The sequence below is a fragment of the Barbatula barbatula genome (genome assembly GCF_947034865.1).
Source record: "Barbatula barbatula genome assembly, chromosome: 17".
In the NCBI taxonomy this organism is placed as follows: Eukaryota; Metazoa; Chordata; class Actinopteri; order Cypriniformes; family Nemacheilidae; genus Barbatula; species Barbatula barbatula.
The window spans coordinates 6,339,881-6,355,483 of record NC_136780.1 but is presented as its reverse complement, the minus strand read 5'-3'; the positions used below and the strand labels follow the sequence as shown (position 1 = coordinate 6,355,483).

The window sequence follows — 15,603 nt, the reverse complement described above, 5'->3', positions numbered from 1 at the left end:
GAGAAGGAATACGGCTACAACCATCTAACATCCAAAAACAAAACTGGACTATTTAGAGTTGCTCAGTCAAGTACAGTCAAGTACTTTAACATCACCTTAAAATATACATCTATACTAATAGAAGGACTTAACTTAGGGATGCACCATTATTGAACTAAAAGCCTTTCAAGACTAAAACCTGACTAAAAGCAGGAGAACGTATGAGTACTGCTCCGAACTTGGAAGGTGGGGGAACAGTATCTTACAGCCAAATTTCTGCTGTCAGATACCATTCCCCCTGCTATAACTGGTAAAGTTTTAGTCTTGAAGGGCTGGTATAAACTTTCTATGCAATGGAAGGTGGGGGAACGGTATATCATAGCAAAATCTAACTGGTAACATTTTGCCTTGAAGGGCTTCATTATCAATGTGGCCACATCCAATTGGCCCCCGGTGTAGTGGTTAGTGTCACAAGTTTATGATTTCTTTTACTGGAAACTTGACTGAAAACAACTTACATTGTCAGAGTACGTTCTCCTGCTTTGAAAATTTTTGTGATATATGGCTGAAACTTTATGAGCTTTCTTCATGTTGTGTTGAAAGTAAGCAGTGTGAATATAAGACAAGTATGAACTTTCTATCCCATGGAAGGTGGGGTAATGGTATCTTACACCCAAAATCTCACAGTTTAGCCTTGAAAGGCTTCAAGTTTAATTGGACCCCGAAGTTCAAGGGGTTCGTTGGTTTTCAAATTGAACAAGGGGAACCTTATCTGACAGCAGCATTCTAAGTTGACAGAGAAAGTTCTCCTGATTTAGATGAACAAAATAATAAGTTCTATAAGGCGGAAACTCTTATAATCTTTATCTTGAGAATCTACTTCTCAGTTCTCAAACCAATGACCTGCCCATTATAAACCCAAAGCACAAACCACTACACCTTTTGGATGGGGCCTTCTAGAACTTGAAACAATCAAAGTTTTAAGTTCAGGAGAATGTGTTCAACTAAGAATGTTGCACACAGAGCTGTTTAAAAAGAGCTGTTCCATTTTCTCACTCTGTTTAAGTTTTCATATTAAAAAATGAGTGGTGCGATGCTATGTGAAAAAGGACAATTAAGCCCATTTTAATTATACATTTTTCCACAATGGATGCATTGCGATATTGCCGAGTCACGTTGCATTTCATGGCGCTACTCGCGTAAGATGTAGAGAGGGCATTCGAGTCTGATAAAGCAGTGTGAACTGATATGTCCTCCTCAAGAATCACTTTAGCTGTGGGACAACAACCTGTGACCTCAAGCAGGCATAAAGACAGAGGTCAGCACATTACACCAGACAGCCACAATCAGCACGACAAAGCACAGCTGGGAATTACCTTCGTCATTTATGAGGATAATTATTGTAATCTCCTCATACATCAGCCATTACCAGCGTAACGTATTGAAAATGAGGGGTCTATAAAAGGCTTGCTTGTTGAACATTTGGCTTTGTTCACACTCTCCCTTTTTCTCTCTCCCTATCTCACCCAATAATTCTGTATCTCTCTCTCTTTTTCTCACTCTTTCTGAAATGATATTTTTGAATCATTAAATACCCATTTCATTCCGTGCCAAAAGGTTTAAACACAAGGGAATGTGGTATTTCAGATGCATTTAGAATTAATTCTGCTCTGAGGGTAAATGCTGTGGGTGACAGAAACAGGCTTCCGGCATCACCTCTTGTTCTTTCAACACAAACATTGGTTATCTTTGCCTGTGGCACAACAGTATCCATATTTCAGAAAATGTAATACAGTGTCTCCGTAAATGCATGCTTTGTCATGTGAGTGTTACCAGTCCATCCAGTCATTATCACAACAGAGCAAAAACTGATCAACAGTTGGTGTTGTAAACCATTAAACCATTGTTTAGTTGGGGCCGCTTTTCTATGTGGTTCTATTTGAACATATTTGCAGTATTATTAGATTTGGAGATAGTTTGTAAGAGTCTTAATAATCCATTTTGCAATTTCCAAAGCACACAGCGCTGTCCAAAGGTCCACTAGTGAGATGCCTCTTTGGCATTTTATAGTGTAATACTTTATTTCTTATCTAATTAAATATTCCCTTTAAAACTATGTATCCACTATATAATTTGAATGTATGTTTTCACGTTTTCATCTGTAGTAGTTGTTTTGTGCAAGCAAGTGCACACACAAGAAAAAAATCTATTATTGACCATTGGTGAGAGGTACAGACTCCAAAATCCACAGTTCTCTTTTGCTGATAAGCACAGGCTTTATTTACTCTAATCATCCGTCTTAATGAAACCATCGATTTACTTGCAGTCTAAATCTGTGTGATTGTGTTATACACTCAAACCGGATCAATGACAAAATCTATAAGAAAATAACTGTATATACAAACTAACTTCTCCACTATTGTGTCTTCAACCCACATTTACAACGATGAAAATTAAAAGAACTGTTACTATACAGAGTATTATTTACTCAGCAGCATTTACTGGACGGCTGGTTCAGTAACCTGTAGAACACTGGAGGAAAACAGGACAAGTTTTTGTAAGACGAATTGAAGTTTGTGATCTTCTGTAATGATGAACAGGTATGGAAAATGTTTAGTTGGGATTATGACAGGATCTTTACATTATCAGCAAGATGGACATAGATGACTGCTATAACTCAGAATTTTTTTATGTGGTGCTTTGTTTTAGCGTATCCTTGGTTTTGGTCATTCTGCTACCATTAGCCTCTGGCTTAGAACTGTCAGGACTGTTTGGGAGCTTCACATCACCAAACTTCCCAAATGTTTATGCCAACAACCTGCTCATGATTTGGAATATCACAGGACCTGAGGGACACAGAATACGCCTCTATTTCACTTATTTTAACCTTGAGCCTTCTTATAACTGTGAATATGACTACCTTCAGGTTAGATCGAAAAAAATTGCCTTATCGTATGGATAAAGTATACAAGGAAATTTCTATAATTTTTGTAATGTTAAGCTTGTAAGAAATGATACGTGTTATGATTTAGGCTTGTACCTGCTCATACTGTTTTTACAGGTGTTTTCTGAAGGTAATGAAACGGTCCGGTTCTGTGGCGAGGCAGAGAAAGATTATGGTGATGCACCTAAAAACACTGTCATCTATTCTGCCACCAACACCATGTCTGTGGTCTTCAGGTCAGATTACTCCAATGCAGATCGATTCACAGGATTTCAGGCATTTTATTCAGCAGAAGGTGATGGAGACACTGAAGCATCAATGCTTATCTTTCTGTCTCACTGCATGAATCCCTTTATCCACTCGTGTCTCGATGTCTTAATGCATGGTTATCTCTCTCCCTCATTGTCTCATTGTATTTCTGTCTTTCTCTTTTAAAGTATTAAGTAATATTTAGCTATTTCATCACATGAAACCAGCTACATAGATGGACTGATCTTATGGAGTTACTATATGAATATAAAAATCCAAAAGTGCATGTGCGAACTGTAGCTCAACAGCCTCTTTTCACTATTTGCAGACATTGATGAGTGCTTGAACACTGTGGATGGAGAACCAGCGTGTGACCATAATTGCCATAATTATGTTGGGGGCTTTTACTGTACTTGCAGATTGGGATATCAGCTCCATGCTGAGAAGAGACACTGCACTGGTAAGGCTGATCCCAGAACAGATGACACCTCTGGCCTGTATTTATTCTGCTTAGTGATTAATATGAACTTAAGGGACATCATGATGCATGCTTAGTTTATAAAATGAATACAGGGATGATTGGGAGGGCCTTGCTGATTTGATTTTTTTGTCACAATATATTTTACACTAGACCACATATTTTAATAATGATAGATTGTCATTTTTATAATTTAATGAATATAATGTTATTGTATTCCTTGAACTTTTACATTTAACGCTATGGAATATGAACATGGCTGTTATTAAATACAGTAGTATACTGTTTATCAAATCATGGAAAAAAATATTACAGTTATAAATAGTTGCAGATCAATATTCAAGCTACGAAAAGCAATAAACACATTCCTTTGACTCTGGATATTTAAGACTTCATTCACAAAACATCTGTACACTCTAAAAACTATTTTGTTGAAACAAAACTGTCACGGTCCTGTCCCATCTTGTCTTGCCTTTCTTGATTTGGTGGCAGAATCATGACAAAGCCTCTTGTTTTATGTTGAGAGAGGCTATTATGGCCCTTATGGCCTTCCATACACTCTCTCCTGTCTCGTCTCTGTTCCCTCCCTCTTCTTCCTCCTTGGTTAGCTTTCAATTAGTGTTTCATTCCCTACACCTGTCCCTTGTTGATTATCCTTTGTTAGTCTCCTATAAATGCCCTTGTGTTTTCTGTCCTGTTGTTTTAGTTGCTGTCTTTGCCTTGCATTATGCATAAACTGACCTTCTGGTTTGACGTCTAGCCTTGTCAAAGTCCTGTGAAGTTTTGGTTATCTTGATTCCTTCTTTGGCCCACTTGTCTTTGTTTTTATCATAAATATTGTCCAGTTCTGTTTTCCCCATCGTGGACACATTTTGTGTTACTTTTAACTCAACCTTGCGTTGCCACGATTTTTTTAACACAAACTCGACACACTTGACTCATGTGTTAAAAACATGAAGTGTAATAAGTGTCAATAACACAAAAAACAGTTTATTTAACACATCCTTTTTTGAGAGTGTTGAAAATCGTACGCAAGTTTTAAACAAACCTTATTATATTTAGAAAATATTGTCATAGAGCTCAATTCTATTATTTCTGCTGCTGGTGAATGTTGTACATTACAGACCTATTAAGACTACACTCGCAGCAGCAGGCTGGGCAGCCACGGCTCGCCACACACTATCTATCAGCCCTGTCAACAGCTCCTGATTGAGACGGCACAGGCTATAATCGAGCAGGAAATGGAGTCACCAAATAGTATAGTGGGTTGTTATATCATTGATAGTGTGGTCACAGTAAAGCACAGAACGCATTGCAGTGGGGTTTATTGCAGGCATGTTTGTTTTTTCCCTCGTTTCCAATGAATTAGACATCAGTGCTGTTTAAGCAAACCTGCTTCATTCCCCCCTTCATAATCCCCAAATTTACAGTAAAAACTAATCTTAACTGTCGTTGTGGTCAGAGTTGACCAGTTATACCCAAAATCACCCTTTCGTCACATACTGTGGGCAGCGTTAGCGCTTGCATGCCTGTTAAAAGCAGTTGATCTCTGCGGGTCCAGGTTAATTATCATTGGTTTCATAAGGAACAGTATTATAGAACTCAGTTGAAAATTGATACCTGTTCCAGGCTGCAAAACAATGCTAATGGTGGGTAATTAATCACAATTACCAGCCCAGACATGCCTCTTCATTGCTTTTCTTTGCTAATGGGGAAGATAGAAGCACCGCATCATACCAAGAAGGGAGGACAGAAACAATGGCTTGTGCCTGAATCATTTAATCACACAAATTACCACACCTTTGCCCTTCTCAATTGAGATTATTTATTGCAATTGTTTGTAACATCTGCTTTAGTTGTGAACAGAGCTATTTTGATTTCAGTTTTCTTGTAATTGTATTAATATTTACTTGTCTATTTTCGTGTTCATATTAGATTTAATGTTATTTAAAGTCCTTTAGTTGTTTTATTATTTATTTGTTTATTTTTATAAAGTCCCATTATCTTAGTTTAGTTTCAATTTTCAGTTAATCATTTTAATCTTAGATTTATCGATGAGGCGAACATTTTCATTCAGTTTAAGTTCTTTAAATTATATATTGGCTGATGTTTTATATTTCAATTACCATAAATGCGGAAATTTATGTTTAGTACATTAGTACTTTAACAGTTGAGATTAACTTCTATAGATGATTTGTTTAAAATCTCATTTTAAAATATACACATACTATATCAATATTATTTATTTTCACATTTTTTGTCATATGATGTCTTTATTTTCTGTTTTATTTGTTATTTGTATTATTTTCCCAATCTTGTCAAAAATTTAACACAGAAATGACAAGCTTAAATACATTGATCTTTTTTTATCATCTCATGTATTCACGATTTTGTTCTTCACTTTGCAAACGTATTCAGTGTTGTGATCATCGAAATAACAGTCACGAATGTCACTCTAAAGGTAATTGTACAGGTTAAAAAGTACATTTACTTCTGCGTTCCAAACCGATGTTGCAATTTCCTGCACACCTCAGGGTTAAATGTTGCACATGCAGTATTTGTTGAATTATGTGTGTGTCATTTCGACAATTCCCAGCTGAGTGTGAAAGTGTATTTCTTCCACTGTAGTTGAGTGTAGCAAGCAGGTGTTTCACAAGAGGTCAGGAGAACTGAGCAGTCCAGAGTACCCTGGCGTTTACCCCAAAATGAGCCAGTGTGATTACACAATCAGTTTGATGGAAGGCTTCCAAGTAACCCTGGACTTCCAGGACCCATTCGATGTGGAGACTCATCCTGAAATCCGCTGCCCTTATGACATCCTCAAGGTTGGTTATTTTACAATCCAAAAGTGTTGACATCAGTCCAGGGTGGTAGATTTAGCTTAAAATAACAGCCATGAAAACAAGTGGGCATTTTGTGTGAATCATTCATCCTTGTGGCTCTTGCGGGAACCTGTTGACCCTCTCATGAAATAAAGACTGAAGATTTTAAAGATACCGTGGGTGCTTTGAGAGTTAAAGAAATAGTTCACCCAAAAAGAAAGGTTTAGGACATTCTGCTATATGTCTTTTGTGTTTTCCACCAAAAAAGCAATTGAATTACAATTGAAAGTTTCCTGCAGGTGCTAAATAAATACAAATAATATTTTTTAGTCAAAATGTTTTAATCTGCTTAATATTATCAATATTAAGTTTTGTATTTTGCAGCTTGGTGTTTTGAAAGCGCTGCTGTAATATCTACAGATAAATGTTATGCTTAAAGTCACAGAAGTTGCGATCGACTTCTTTTCCATATAGTGACGTGTATCCAAGTGAAACGGCTTCTGAAATTAGAAAGAATGTAGGGCGGGCTTTATTTTGCCCTTTCCTTTTTGATTGGTTTATTGTAAGTTGGGCCTGAAAGGGAAAGCAAAAAATGCCTGACCATTGGACAGTCAGTAAAGTCCTACCTCTTTTTTGTTGCTGACATCATGTGGTGAAGAGTTGTTGTTGAGAGGGGGAGAGGAGATTAATGTTTTGATGAAAGATTACAAGTGCAGATGAGTTAAAAAAAATGGTGTGCACGGATAAGTCATTTAAAATAATCACTGCAACACTGTGTTAAACACTTCGAATTGTCCTGTTTGATTGCATGGTGACTTTAAGTAATATATTTTACATTTAAAATGTTTGAAGAGAGTCTCAAGTGTGCTTGTTAAGCGGGAGGAAAGGCAGAGCAAACCTCTTCATGAAATTAAACATGCTAAGTGTTCAAGAATATATATAAATATATATATAATAATGATTTTTACTCTCTCTATCAAATCACTCTAATGGCCTCAAACATTTTGAATGGCTTAGTGAATTTGCAGTCTTTCTGTCTTTTCTCAATGCCTGCAAAAACAAATTGGGTCTCTTCAGCGCTGATGTTAAACATCAGTCGACTCCACTAATCACTGACCCGAGGGCTGTTGAATACATAATGTATGCTTTCTCATGCCCTCCACAGCTGCCTATTATTTCTGCTCACCTTCACATCTCCCTAGAGACTTGATTATTTGTTGCCATCCGTATAAATTGACAATTCAAACTGTCCATTTAGGCTGCTTGCGTGAAAAAATCCCTGCTTTATCTCTGCTTGTCAGATAACTGCAGGTGGGAGAGAGTACGGCCCGTTTTGCGGGAAGACCTCGCCAAACAGAATAGAGACGGGCACACATGAAGTTCACGTGACATTCTGGACAGATAGTTCTGGGAAAAACAAAGGCTGGAAGATCAAGTATACAAGCACAGGTAATACAGTACAGTACAGTATAGTGTTCTGTAGTGTTTAATATCAAGGAAGAAGCATTGTGCCTATTTATTTCAGATTTTTGAGCCGAGAGGGATTTTGTATGGGAATGTGTGTAAATGATGTGACCAACATTATTGGTTCTTTAAAGAAAAAATTTTGTGCAACCCAAAAATAGGATTAACCATGATTTCACCAGTTTTCATATCTGATGGTTGTCTGCAGAGAAATTGTAGACATTAGCGATCACGTATACATTTAAATCACAAAAGTTAATGGTGTGAGTGTTTTCTCATGTTGGACTGTGTGCAATAACGTTTTCAAGCGCTTACCATTACCTTCTTTCATAGCCAAGCCTTGTCCAAACCCTGTGGCTCCTAAACACGGACACATTCATCCCCTGCAACCTCAGTATATCATGACGGACACGTTCAATGTCACATGTGATCTTGGCTACGACTTAAATCTGGTAATCGTTCTTCCTTATACAATCTCAAAATTGAAAGGGGAAAAGGGTCATGTTTTGATCTTCATGGGCTTAAAAGTGACTCTCTACATCTTCAGGGGGAGGAAAGTTTGCCCTTTTATCAAGCCACATGCCTCTGGGGTGGATTTTGGAATGGACCGATGCCTGAATGCGTCAGTATGTTGTTCAGAAATCCCAGATAAGCATGAAGTGTGTATAATCGTCAATGGGGGTTTAATGCAAAAGCAGGACGTATGTGTTTTGAAACCTGAGGCTGCAGGCTAAAGTGGAGAGAATTCTTACTGACACTTTAGAAAAAGAGAGTTGCTTACAAACGATGTGAACATTTTTTAACAGTACAGCTTTGTGTACGTTGTAAACAAGATAACAATTTGGAAATAATGTGGATAAATATGACCAAAATATAAAAATATGTGATATGGATACAAATACATATTATAAAAAAGAAAAATTAAAATAATTAAAATAGAAACTTGTATGCTTCGGTCTACACAATATACTTTCCTTTTGTTAAAAATGTTGTGTTGTGTAATTTTTCTGTTTTGCAGTTATGGATTGTGGAATGCCTGTCCAGATTTTTAATGGAAGTGTGAAATTCACCACAACCATATATCAGTCTGTCATTGAGTATTCCTGCAATGAATTCTACACAATGGAGGCTGGGACAAATGGTATTGTACTGTACATATCTCACAGATGGATGACAAACATAAACTATAAAGAGTTTACTCTTCTTTCTGTTATTATAGGAGTGTATACCTGCGCACACGATGGCTACTGGAGAGATGCCCTGAGCAGAAAAATGCTCCCGAAATGCTTACCCAGTGAGTATATTGTATACTGATGTTTATTCTTTGTTTTATATGCTAAATATTCACTACTAGTAAAACGTTTGGCCTCACTTGACTGGTTCCTTGTAATCTTGAAAAGATTTTGATAAGTGCTCATGCTTGAAATTACAAACAGAATCTGTGCCTACACCCACATTTCTTTGCAGAATGTTAATTTCCCAAAAGGTTAGAGGACAATATAGGAGAATGCACAAAGTCTGCAGAGATGTAGTCAAAGGGTGACGTTGCAAAAGAAGCATTTATTTAGTTTTATCCACTACTAATTCCCTTTCTTGTCCTTTTTTTACATTGATCTTTCGTCTGTCATCCCTGAAAGTTTGTGGAAAGTCCAAAGAAAAACTTTCCAGGGTGATTGGAGGAAAGAACGCTGAGAAGAAAGATGTTCCCTGGCAGGCCATGATACTGGTGGGAAACAAGTTCATAGGAGGCGCTTCTCTCCTGTCAGATGACTGGGCACTTACTGCTGCCCATGTCCTGCAAAGCCACGGAGATGCTACCAACCTAAAGCTGAAGATGGGCATAGCCAGGTATCAGGATGCAGAGGCAGTTGTTGCCATACCAGAGAAAATCTTTATTCACCCCGAGTACCATCACGATAACATAAACTTCGACAATGACATTGCCCTGATTAAACTGGAGAATAAGGTAACTGTCAGTGAGACTGTAATGCCTGTGTGTTTACCTGGGAAAGACAAACGTTTTCTTTTGAGGGCTGATGACATCGGAAAGGTATCCGGGTGGGGTGTGCGGAATCCAAATGTACGTGGAATACATTCCCTTAGTCTCCAGTATGCACACTTACCTCTGGCTGATTTTGAGAACTGTAGAGCCAAATATGACTCTACTGAGACAGATAAAGGTAAACTAATAGTGACAGAGAACATGATATGCGCTGGGTATGCTCAGGGAGGAATCGACTCCTGTGAGGGGGACAGTGGAGGACCATATGTGTTTTTTGATCGCCAAAATCAAAACTGGTTTATAGGCGGCATTGTGTCATGGGGTTATGGGTGTGCCAAACCTGGATATTATGGGGTTTATACTAAAGTTAGCAATTACCTTCCATGGATTAATGATGTCATGTCCAAAAACAGTCAATTTTTGGAAAGTTAAAAATTTAAAAAATATATATTGTTGATTTTGTGGGCATCAAACAAATATTATAACAAAATGTTTAATTTACAACAGATAGCTCTAGAACATTCGAAAAGTCATTTTAATTATTTTAAATTTTTTGTTATACTTGTATATGAATACAATAAAATAACTTTTTGAATAATGATCGTAAACATCTAAAGAATTTACAATTAGTTGCACGCAGTGTTCAGATGTGACTGTATATGCACTTTATTGCCCATTGCCCAATCGTTCTTTTTACAAGCATTTAATTTTAGATGTAAACAGTATTTAGAAACTGCTAAATGTGACTTTTGTGTCATTTATTTCAGAATGCCACTAGACTTAATGCAGTGGTGTTTGTATAAAAGTCAAGCAAGCTCAGGCATAACAATTTACAGTCATTTAGTTCTTTATGCATTATGCATCTGATCTCACAATTACACTTGTTGTCTTCTATCAACAGGGGCAGCAGAGTCTCTCAAGCCCCGCGTAATTACCTCTCCAGTGCTTTTTTAGCCCTGCGGAGTTCTAATCATTCTCAAGCCTACTTAAAACCTTGTCCTATCGCAAGAACTCATGAATTCATAATAACTGAAAAAGTTTACTGCAGATGTTCCGCATTCAATCAGCTCCCATTTCATTACATTCATAATTCATAAAGTAAATAAAATAAATGATAAGGCAAGCATCACTACCATTACTCATTCTCAGTGACGTCATTAAGGCAATTGTTCGACTTGATCCAAGTAACCACCTAGCCAAGCTATCAATGCCAGCTTGTAGCAGGTGAATGTTAGCAGGTGTCAGTGAATGATCAATGCACCGTGGTTGTGCTCTCTATGACGCAGCCAATCCATCATGCCACAAAAGACCCTGTTGCCAACAGACCTTTACCGGCTGAAGCTGTGGTCACGCTTGTCGGGTGGAGAGTACATAACTCAGTTGATATGCCTGCATCAGTGGTCAGAGCTCAGTGATGTGAAGGCAGGGTGGTCTCAAGTGTCCCTGATCCAGTACTTTGACATTATATTGACATTAAAAGACAGGTAGTAAAAGGTTACTTATTTAAAAGTTATTTTATGGCGCCCACTGCTTTGCATATGCGCTATAGACTAGTCGTCAGACTTTCAAGAAATTATAACAGATATAATTATTGGTTCAACTACAATTCTGAATTGCCTTAGTAAAAATACTATAGTAAACTATAGTAATAGTATAGTAACTATAGTAAAAATAGCCCATATATTTTCTATCAGACTTTTTGAAATGTACCCCTTTGAAGTATGTGTAAAACACATCATCTATAAAGGTCAGGCTCTGGCAACAGAAAATACACAAACATCGTCAAACCCATTATCAGACCTCTTTATTCGGAGACAGCAGTCTTATGAATTCCACATGAACATTCACAACATCCTGTTCAGATGACACACTGATCACTGGCGTAAAGTCAAACAATGATTCAGAATTCAGAAATTTTAATCAAAAGTATAACACCACAATGACCGAGCAGCACTACGACAGGTGACCACGCCCAACACAAAGGCTACACATGCTCGTTACAATGGGAGACGTGGTTTTAACGAGACATTAGTGGTGAATATGGAAAGATGTCCACACACTAGCAGGTGTCTTCATTAGTTTATCAGCACTCTCTCTGAAAAGCTGGAGTAAATGTACTTTTGGTGTGATTCAGTTTATAAATACCTAAACATACTGCTACAGAAGGTTCTGGATGTTTGTTTATTACACATTCAAATATTTTAATAAAGAATATTAAGGCATTTGCTGTACAAGTCAGGGTTTTCAACACTGCTTGTTCTTTATCAAAATCGTTTTTAATAATACATTCTATAAGGTTCTGTGAATTCTACAAGAGAAAAGAAATTGATTTATTCGCTAACATTTTAAATTTGACACATTCCGTGAACCTTGAAAAAATCATAAAACAATAGCTGATTCCTTTCCCCAGCAATATTATAAATGGTGCATTCTAACTCTGACACAATACATTGCTATTCATGCCCTACTGGAAAAAATTACATTTAACATTTACATCTAAAATGTTTTGCTTCGATTCTTATTCTTTCAACAATCAAAGTGTAAATTATACAGTAACTAAGGACTGTTCTCATCAAAAACTTAAGGATCTTTCGATAAACAAGAAACATGAAGTCATACAAACCTCTCCATTTAAAAATAGAACCACTCATGTAACTCTTGAACTATCTGACATCAAACACACATGCGCTGAATACTATGGCTTTGGTATGTCACGGTATTCGAGTAGCATTTCGTTCTTTTCAAGTCTAAGTAGCTATTATCAAAACAATCAAACAAAAAGGGAAATGTTGAAGTTCATCTTTATTTTTCCTGTGCCTTAGATGTACAATACGTAAATATACAGACTGGAATTAAGGTATGTCGTGCATGTTTTAAGGCTGTTGTTTGCGCCGTTTCGCTCGAGTTTCTCTTTCAGTCCGTGGTTGTGAGGTGGTATTTGAGGACTGTTTTTTTTGAGCACTGAGGGAATTCAGGGCCTGAACCCGCTGTAGACGTTTACTGAGCTCATCCTCACAATCCTGCACCAGCACTGCTGTCCTTTCACTGTCCCAGCCCAGCGCCTCCACCATGACTTTCGCTCCTTGCCTCACCACCATCTGCATTAACAAACATTCATCAAATCCTTCATTTAGTTTCAACGATTTGTGAAAATCCAAAATGAGTACATGACTGACTGTATTGAAATATGTTTGGCTCCTGTGGCTACATAAGGCTCTAAAAAGAAAGAGTGCCCCCTGCTGATAAATGTCTGTAAACCCATTTTTATTGGCCCAAAACATCAGTATTTATAATCATGAATATATTTGTGATACATTTTTCAAACATGATACAACCAAACCTGTAAAAGCAGATCTTGTAACACTGTTTGCCAGATAGCTACACACCTGTAGCTCTTCATTGGAGAGTCTGGTCTCAGGGTGCGTTTTGTACTTTAAAACCATAAGCAATCTGGAGCTGAATGTTGCTGTGGTCTCCACCTGCACCCCATCTGTTTCATCTAGTTTAGCACCTGCAGCAATGACATTTCACTTTAACCTCTCTAAAGATAACAGTCCTGGATGCAGTGGAAAGATTAGGGTTGTCACACAAAGACATTAGCTGTTGATCAACTAACCTACAACTCCATTTCCCCAATACTGATCAAATGAACTTGCTTGAACTGGTACAATATTACTATTGAATAGCTTAGTGGCGCCACCTAGTGACAGCAGAGTCATTCAAATACTAAATGACTGGAGAGAGAATGTAATTTTTCTGTTTTCTATTTACTAAACTATTTGTACAGTAAATACAGTAGTGCGTAAATACGGCATGATCATTTTATTAATGCATAGAATAACTAGATGATCGTTAGACTCATTTTGTGAAACGGGTTTAATGCAACATACTGGTCTCTGGTGGGTCTTGGTTGCTTTCTTGTTCTATAGCTTTAAGATAAAGCTGCAGTATTTCTTTGGACTGTCTCTCCTCCTCCCTACGATCCACAATTGTCTGCAAGGTTTCCTGTAGGATGCGAGATTTCTGCTGTGAAAAGCCCAGTGCTGTTGCCAGATCTGAGCAAGGCACGTCTATCAAACTCTGTAACACACATGTATAAAATATTATCAATTCATATTCATGCACAACCTTGAGGGCAACAATAAAAGAGAAAAAACAAGGAGACCTGTAAATCTGCCTCAGACATGAGGATAATATTGCCCAGGTTCTGCTTTAAACGTGTTGCAGCACTGTGCCAGGATTCAGCCCCATCAACGTTGTCCTGCCCATCTACCTCCAGATCAACAGACTCTCCGTTAGGCTGCCCTGTCCCTCCATAAGCTAAAGAAATCAAATCTGTTTAGATAAGCAGTGATGCTCAATGTGTAAAAACATGAAAGAATATGTGATATCTAACCTCGAGGGACAGGTGTCCATGTTTCCCTGTTATTCAATAGCATTAATTTTGTATCAGCCGGCAGACACAAAAAGTAATCTTCATCTTCCACGATGGTCCCATCATCTTCTAGCACCACTGAAACTGATGCATCGGGACTGAAGCCCAGAGCTTCACCACCTGCAAATGACACAAAGAGAAAGTTCCCTATTACCCAACTTTTATCTAAAGCATGCTGTTGCGACCATATATAAAGAAAAACTTCGTTTTAAAAATCATGTTTATTATTGTGCAGTCCAATGAATATCAATCAAACTGTCGTTGGTTTGTTTTGATTTGAGCCATAATAACTCAAAAAATACTAACACAATAAAAAACATGATGAATGAATTGTTTTTGGGAACCAAACTCTTCATATAGGTATATGGATGCAACGGCAGCCCTCCTATTATTGTAAACTTACCCCTTATTCTTAGCTGACTCAGACTAGTGACCGCCACCCCGTAAAACATCTGCCGAGTGAGGTTACACACTTTACATGCTTTTAATTCTGTCATGGCGGTGTTTTACTGTTTTACAGTAAGTTCATAATGCACGTTATGCGCGATATGAAAGACAAAACATTTCGGCTTCCGTGTTATGATACGCGCTGATCGAATAGGCATGTTCGACTTCATGCAGTTTTGCGCAGACGAGTCAATCTTTGACATCGAAACACCGCGACAGCGATTTGAAAGTTGTGATTTTCGTTTAGCTCTCGCGGTAGGTCATTGTCATAAGCTTATCATTCGGCTCAGCGCTTGAGAGTAACAAAGTCCAACACGCCTAGGTGACCTAGTTCAGACCGGAGCAATCGAACATGATAACATCGTTAACGCGTTAGCAATAGCACATTAGCTTATTAGTTAGCATCTCTAGGAAGATGGCATCCTCGGACCAATCAGACCAGCAAAATCAGGTAGTTAAAACATTCCTACAGCTACGAACGTGCGTTTAGGTGGTTCGGCTATGCACTTTTATAATTAATGGATGACAAGCGAGACTTCAGTTGTTCGCCATCTTATAATCAATGTTTTGGAAAAGTTTTAGCGGCTTTGCTAGCGCTTTTCTCACCGTCTCACCTCATGTGACAGGTGCGGGCCGAATAACAACACACACACATACACTTGGAAACGCATGCTGCTGATGTTGAATTTCAGACTGCATGGAAGCAATATAAAACACCTGGCAGGCATTGACATCTGATGCTATGTTGTGTCGGGGCATTGACCCTGCCATGTGGTTAAGTTA

The 15,603-nt window shown here is 37.9% G+C and overlaps 3 protein-coding genes across 4 annotated transcripts in view; 2 read left to right on the top strand and 1 right to left on the bottom strand.

Annotated features, from left to right (window-relative positions):
- Window positions 1-2,271: 2,271 nt before the first annotated feature.
- masp2 (MBL associated serine protease 2) lies at window positions 2,272-11,808 on the top strand. 2 transcript variants are annotated; one of them, XM_079478776.1, is made up of 11 exons: window positions 2,304-2,579; window positions 2,689-2,905; window positions 3,041-3,218; window positions 3,501-3,632; window positions 6,279-6,475; window positions 7,774-7,921; window positions 8,270-8,388; window positions 8,484-8,562; window positions 8,955-9,077; window positions 9,156-9,230; window positions 9,574-11,808. In XM_079478776.1, the coding sequence occupies exons 1-11, from the start codon at window positions 2,569-2,571 to the stop codon at window positions 10,368-10,370; spliced, it is 2,076 nt and encodes a 691-aa protein (XP_079334902.1). In that variant the 5' UTR covers window positions 2,304-2,568; the 3' UTR covers window positions 10,371-11,808. The 2 variants fall into 2 exon arrangements, with proteins under 2 accessions (XP_079334903.1, XP_079334902.1); XM_079478777.1 differs by lacking the exon at window positions 6,279-6,475 and having other exon boundaries at window positions 2,272-2,579; window positions 3,592-3,632.
- A 299-nt stretch (window positions 11,809-12,107) lies between these two features.
- dffa (DNA fragmentation factor, alpha polypeptide) lies at window positions 12,108-15,430 on the bottom strand. The gene is made up of 6 exons (XM_079478779.1): window positions 14,777-15,430; window positions 14,335-14,493; window positions 14,104-14,258; window positions 13,829-14,018; window positions 13,325-13,449; window positions 12,108-13,036 (listed from the first exon to the last, which is right to left on the bottom strand). Exons 1-6 carry the CDS (start codon window positions 14,868-14,870, stop codon window positions 12,812-12,814), a joined length of 948 nt encoding a protein of 315 aa, XP_079334905.1. The 5' UTR covers window positions 14,871-15,430; the 3' UTR covers window positions 12,108-12,811.
- pex14 (peroxisomal biogenesis factor 14) overlaps window positions 15,116-15,603 on the top strand; it is a 56,796-nt gene continuing 56,308 nt past the window's right edge. The window contains exon 1 of the mRNA XM_079478778.1: window positions 15,116-15,271. Coding sequence (XP_079334904.1) covers window positions 15,236-15,271 — 36 coding nt within the window. The 5' untranslated portion in view covers window positions 15,116-15,235. The remainder of the gene's footprint in view (window positions 15,272-15,603) is intronic.

Bases quoted from the DNA above. Each gene is read 5' to 3' on its own strand.
- masp2 (XM_079478776.1), top strand. The intron at 3,633-6,278 runs GTAAGGCTGATC...CTTCCACTGTAG, and splicing joins TGAGAAGAGACACTGCACTG to TTGAGTGTAGCAAGCAGGTG. The intron at 8,389-8,483 runs GTAATCGTTCTT...CTACATCTTCAG, and splicing joins TTGGCTACGACTTAAATCTG to GGGGAGGAAAGTTTGCCCTT.
- dffa (XM_079478779.1), bottom strand. From the start codon at position 14,870: ATGACAGAATTAAAAGCATGTAAAGTGTGTAACCTCACTCGGCAGATG. The intron at 14,019-14,103 runs GTCTCCTTGTTT...TGTGTGTTACAG, and splicing joins TGTCTGAGGCAGATTTACAG to AGTTTGATAGACGTGCCTTG. The intron at 13,450-13,828 runs GTATGTTGCATT...TCATTGCTGCAG, and splicing joins CCAAGACCCACCAGAGACCA to GTGCTAAACTAGATGAAACA.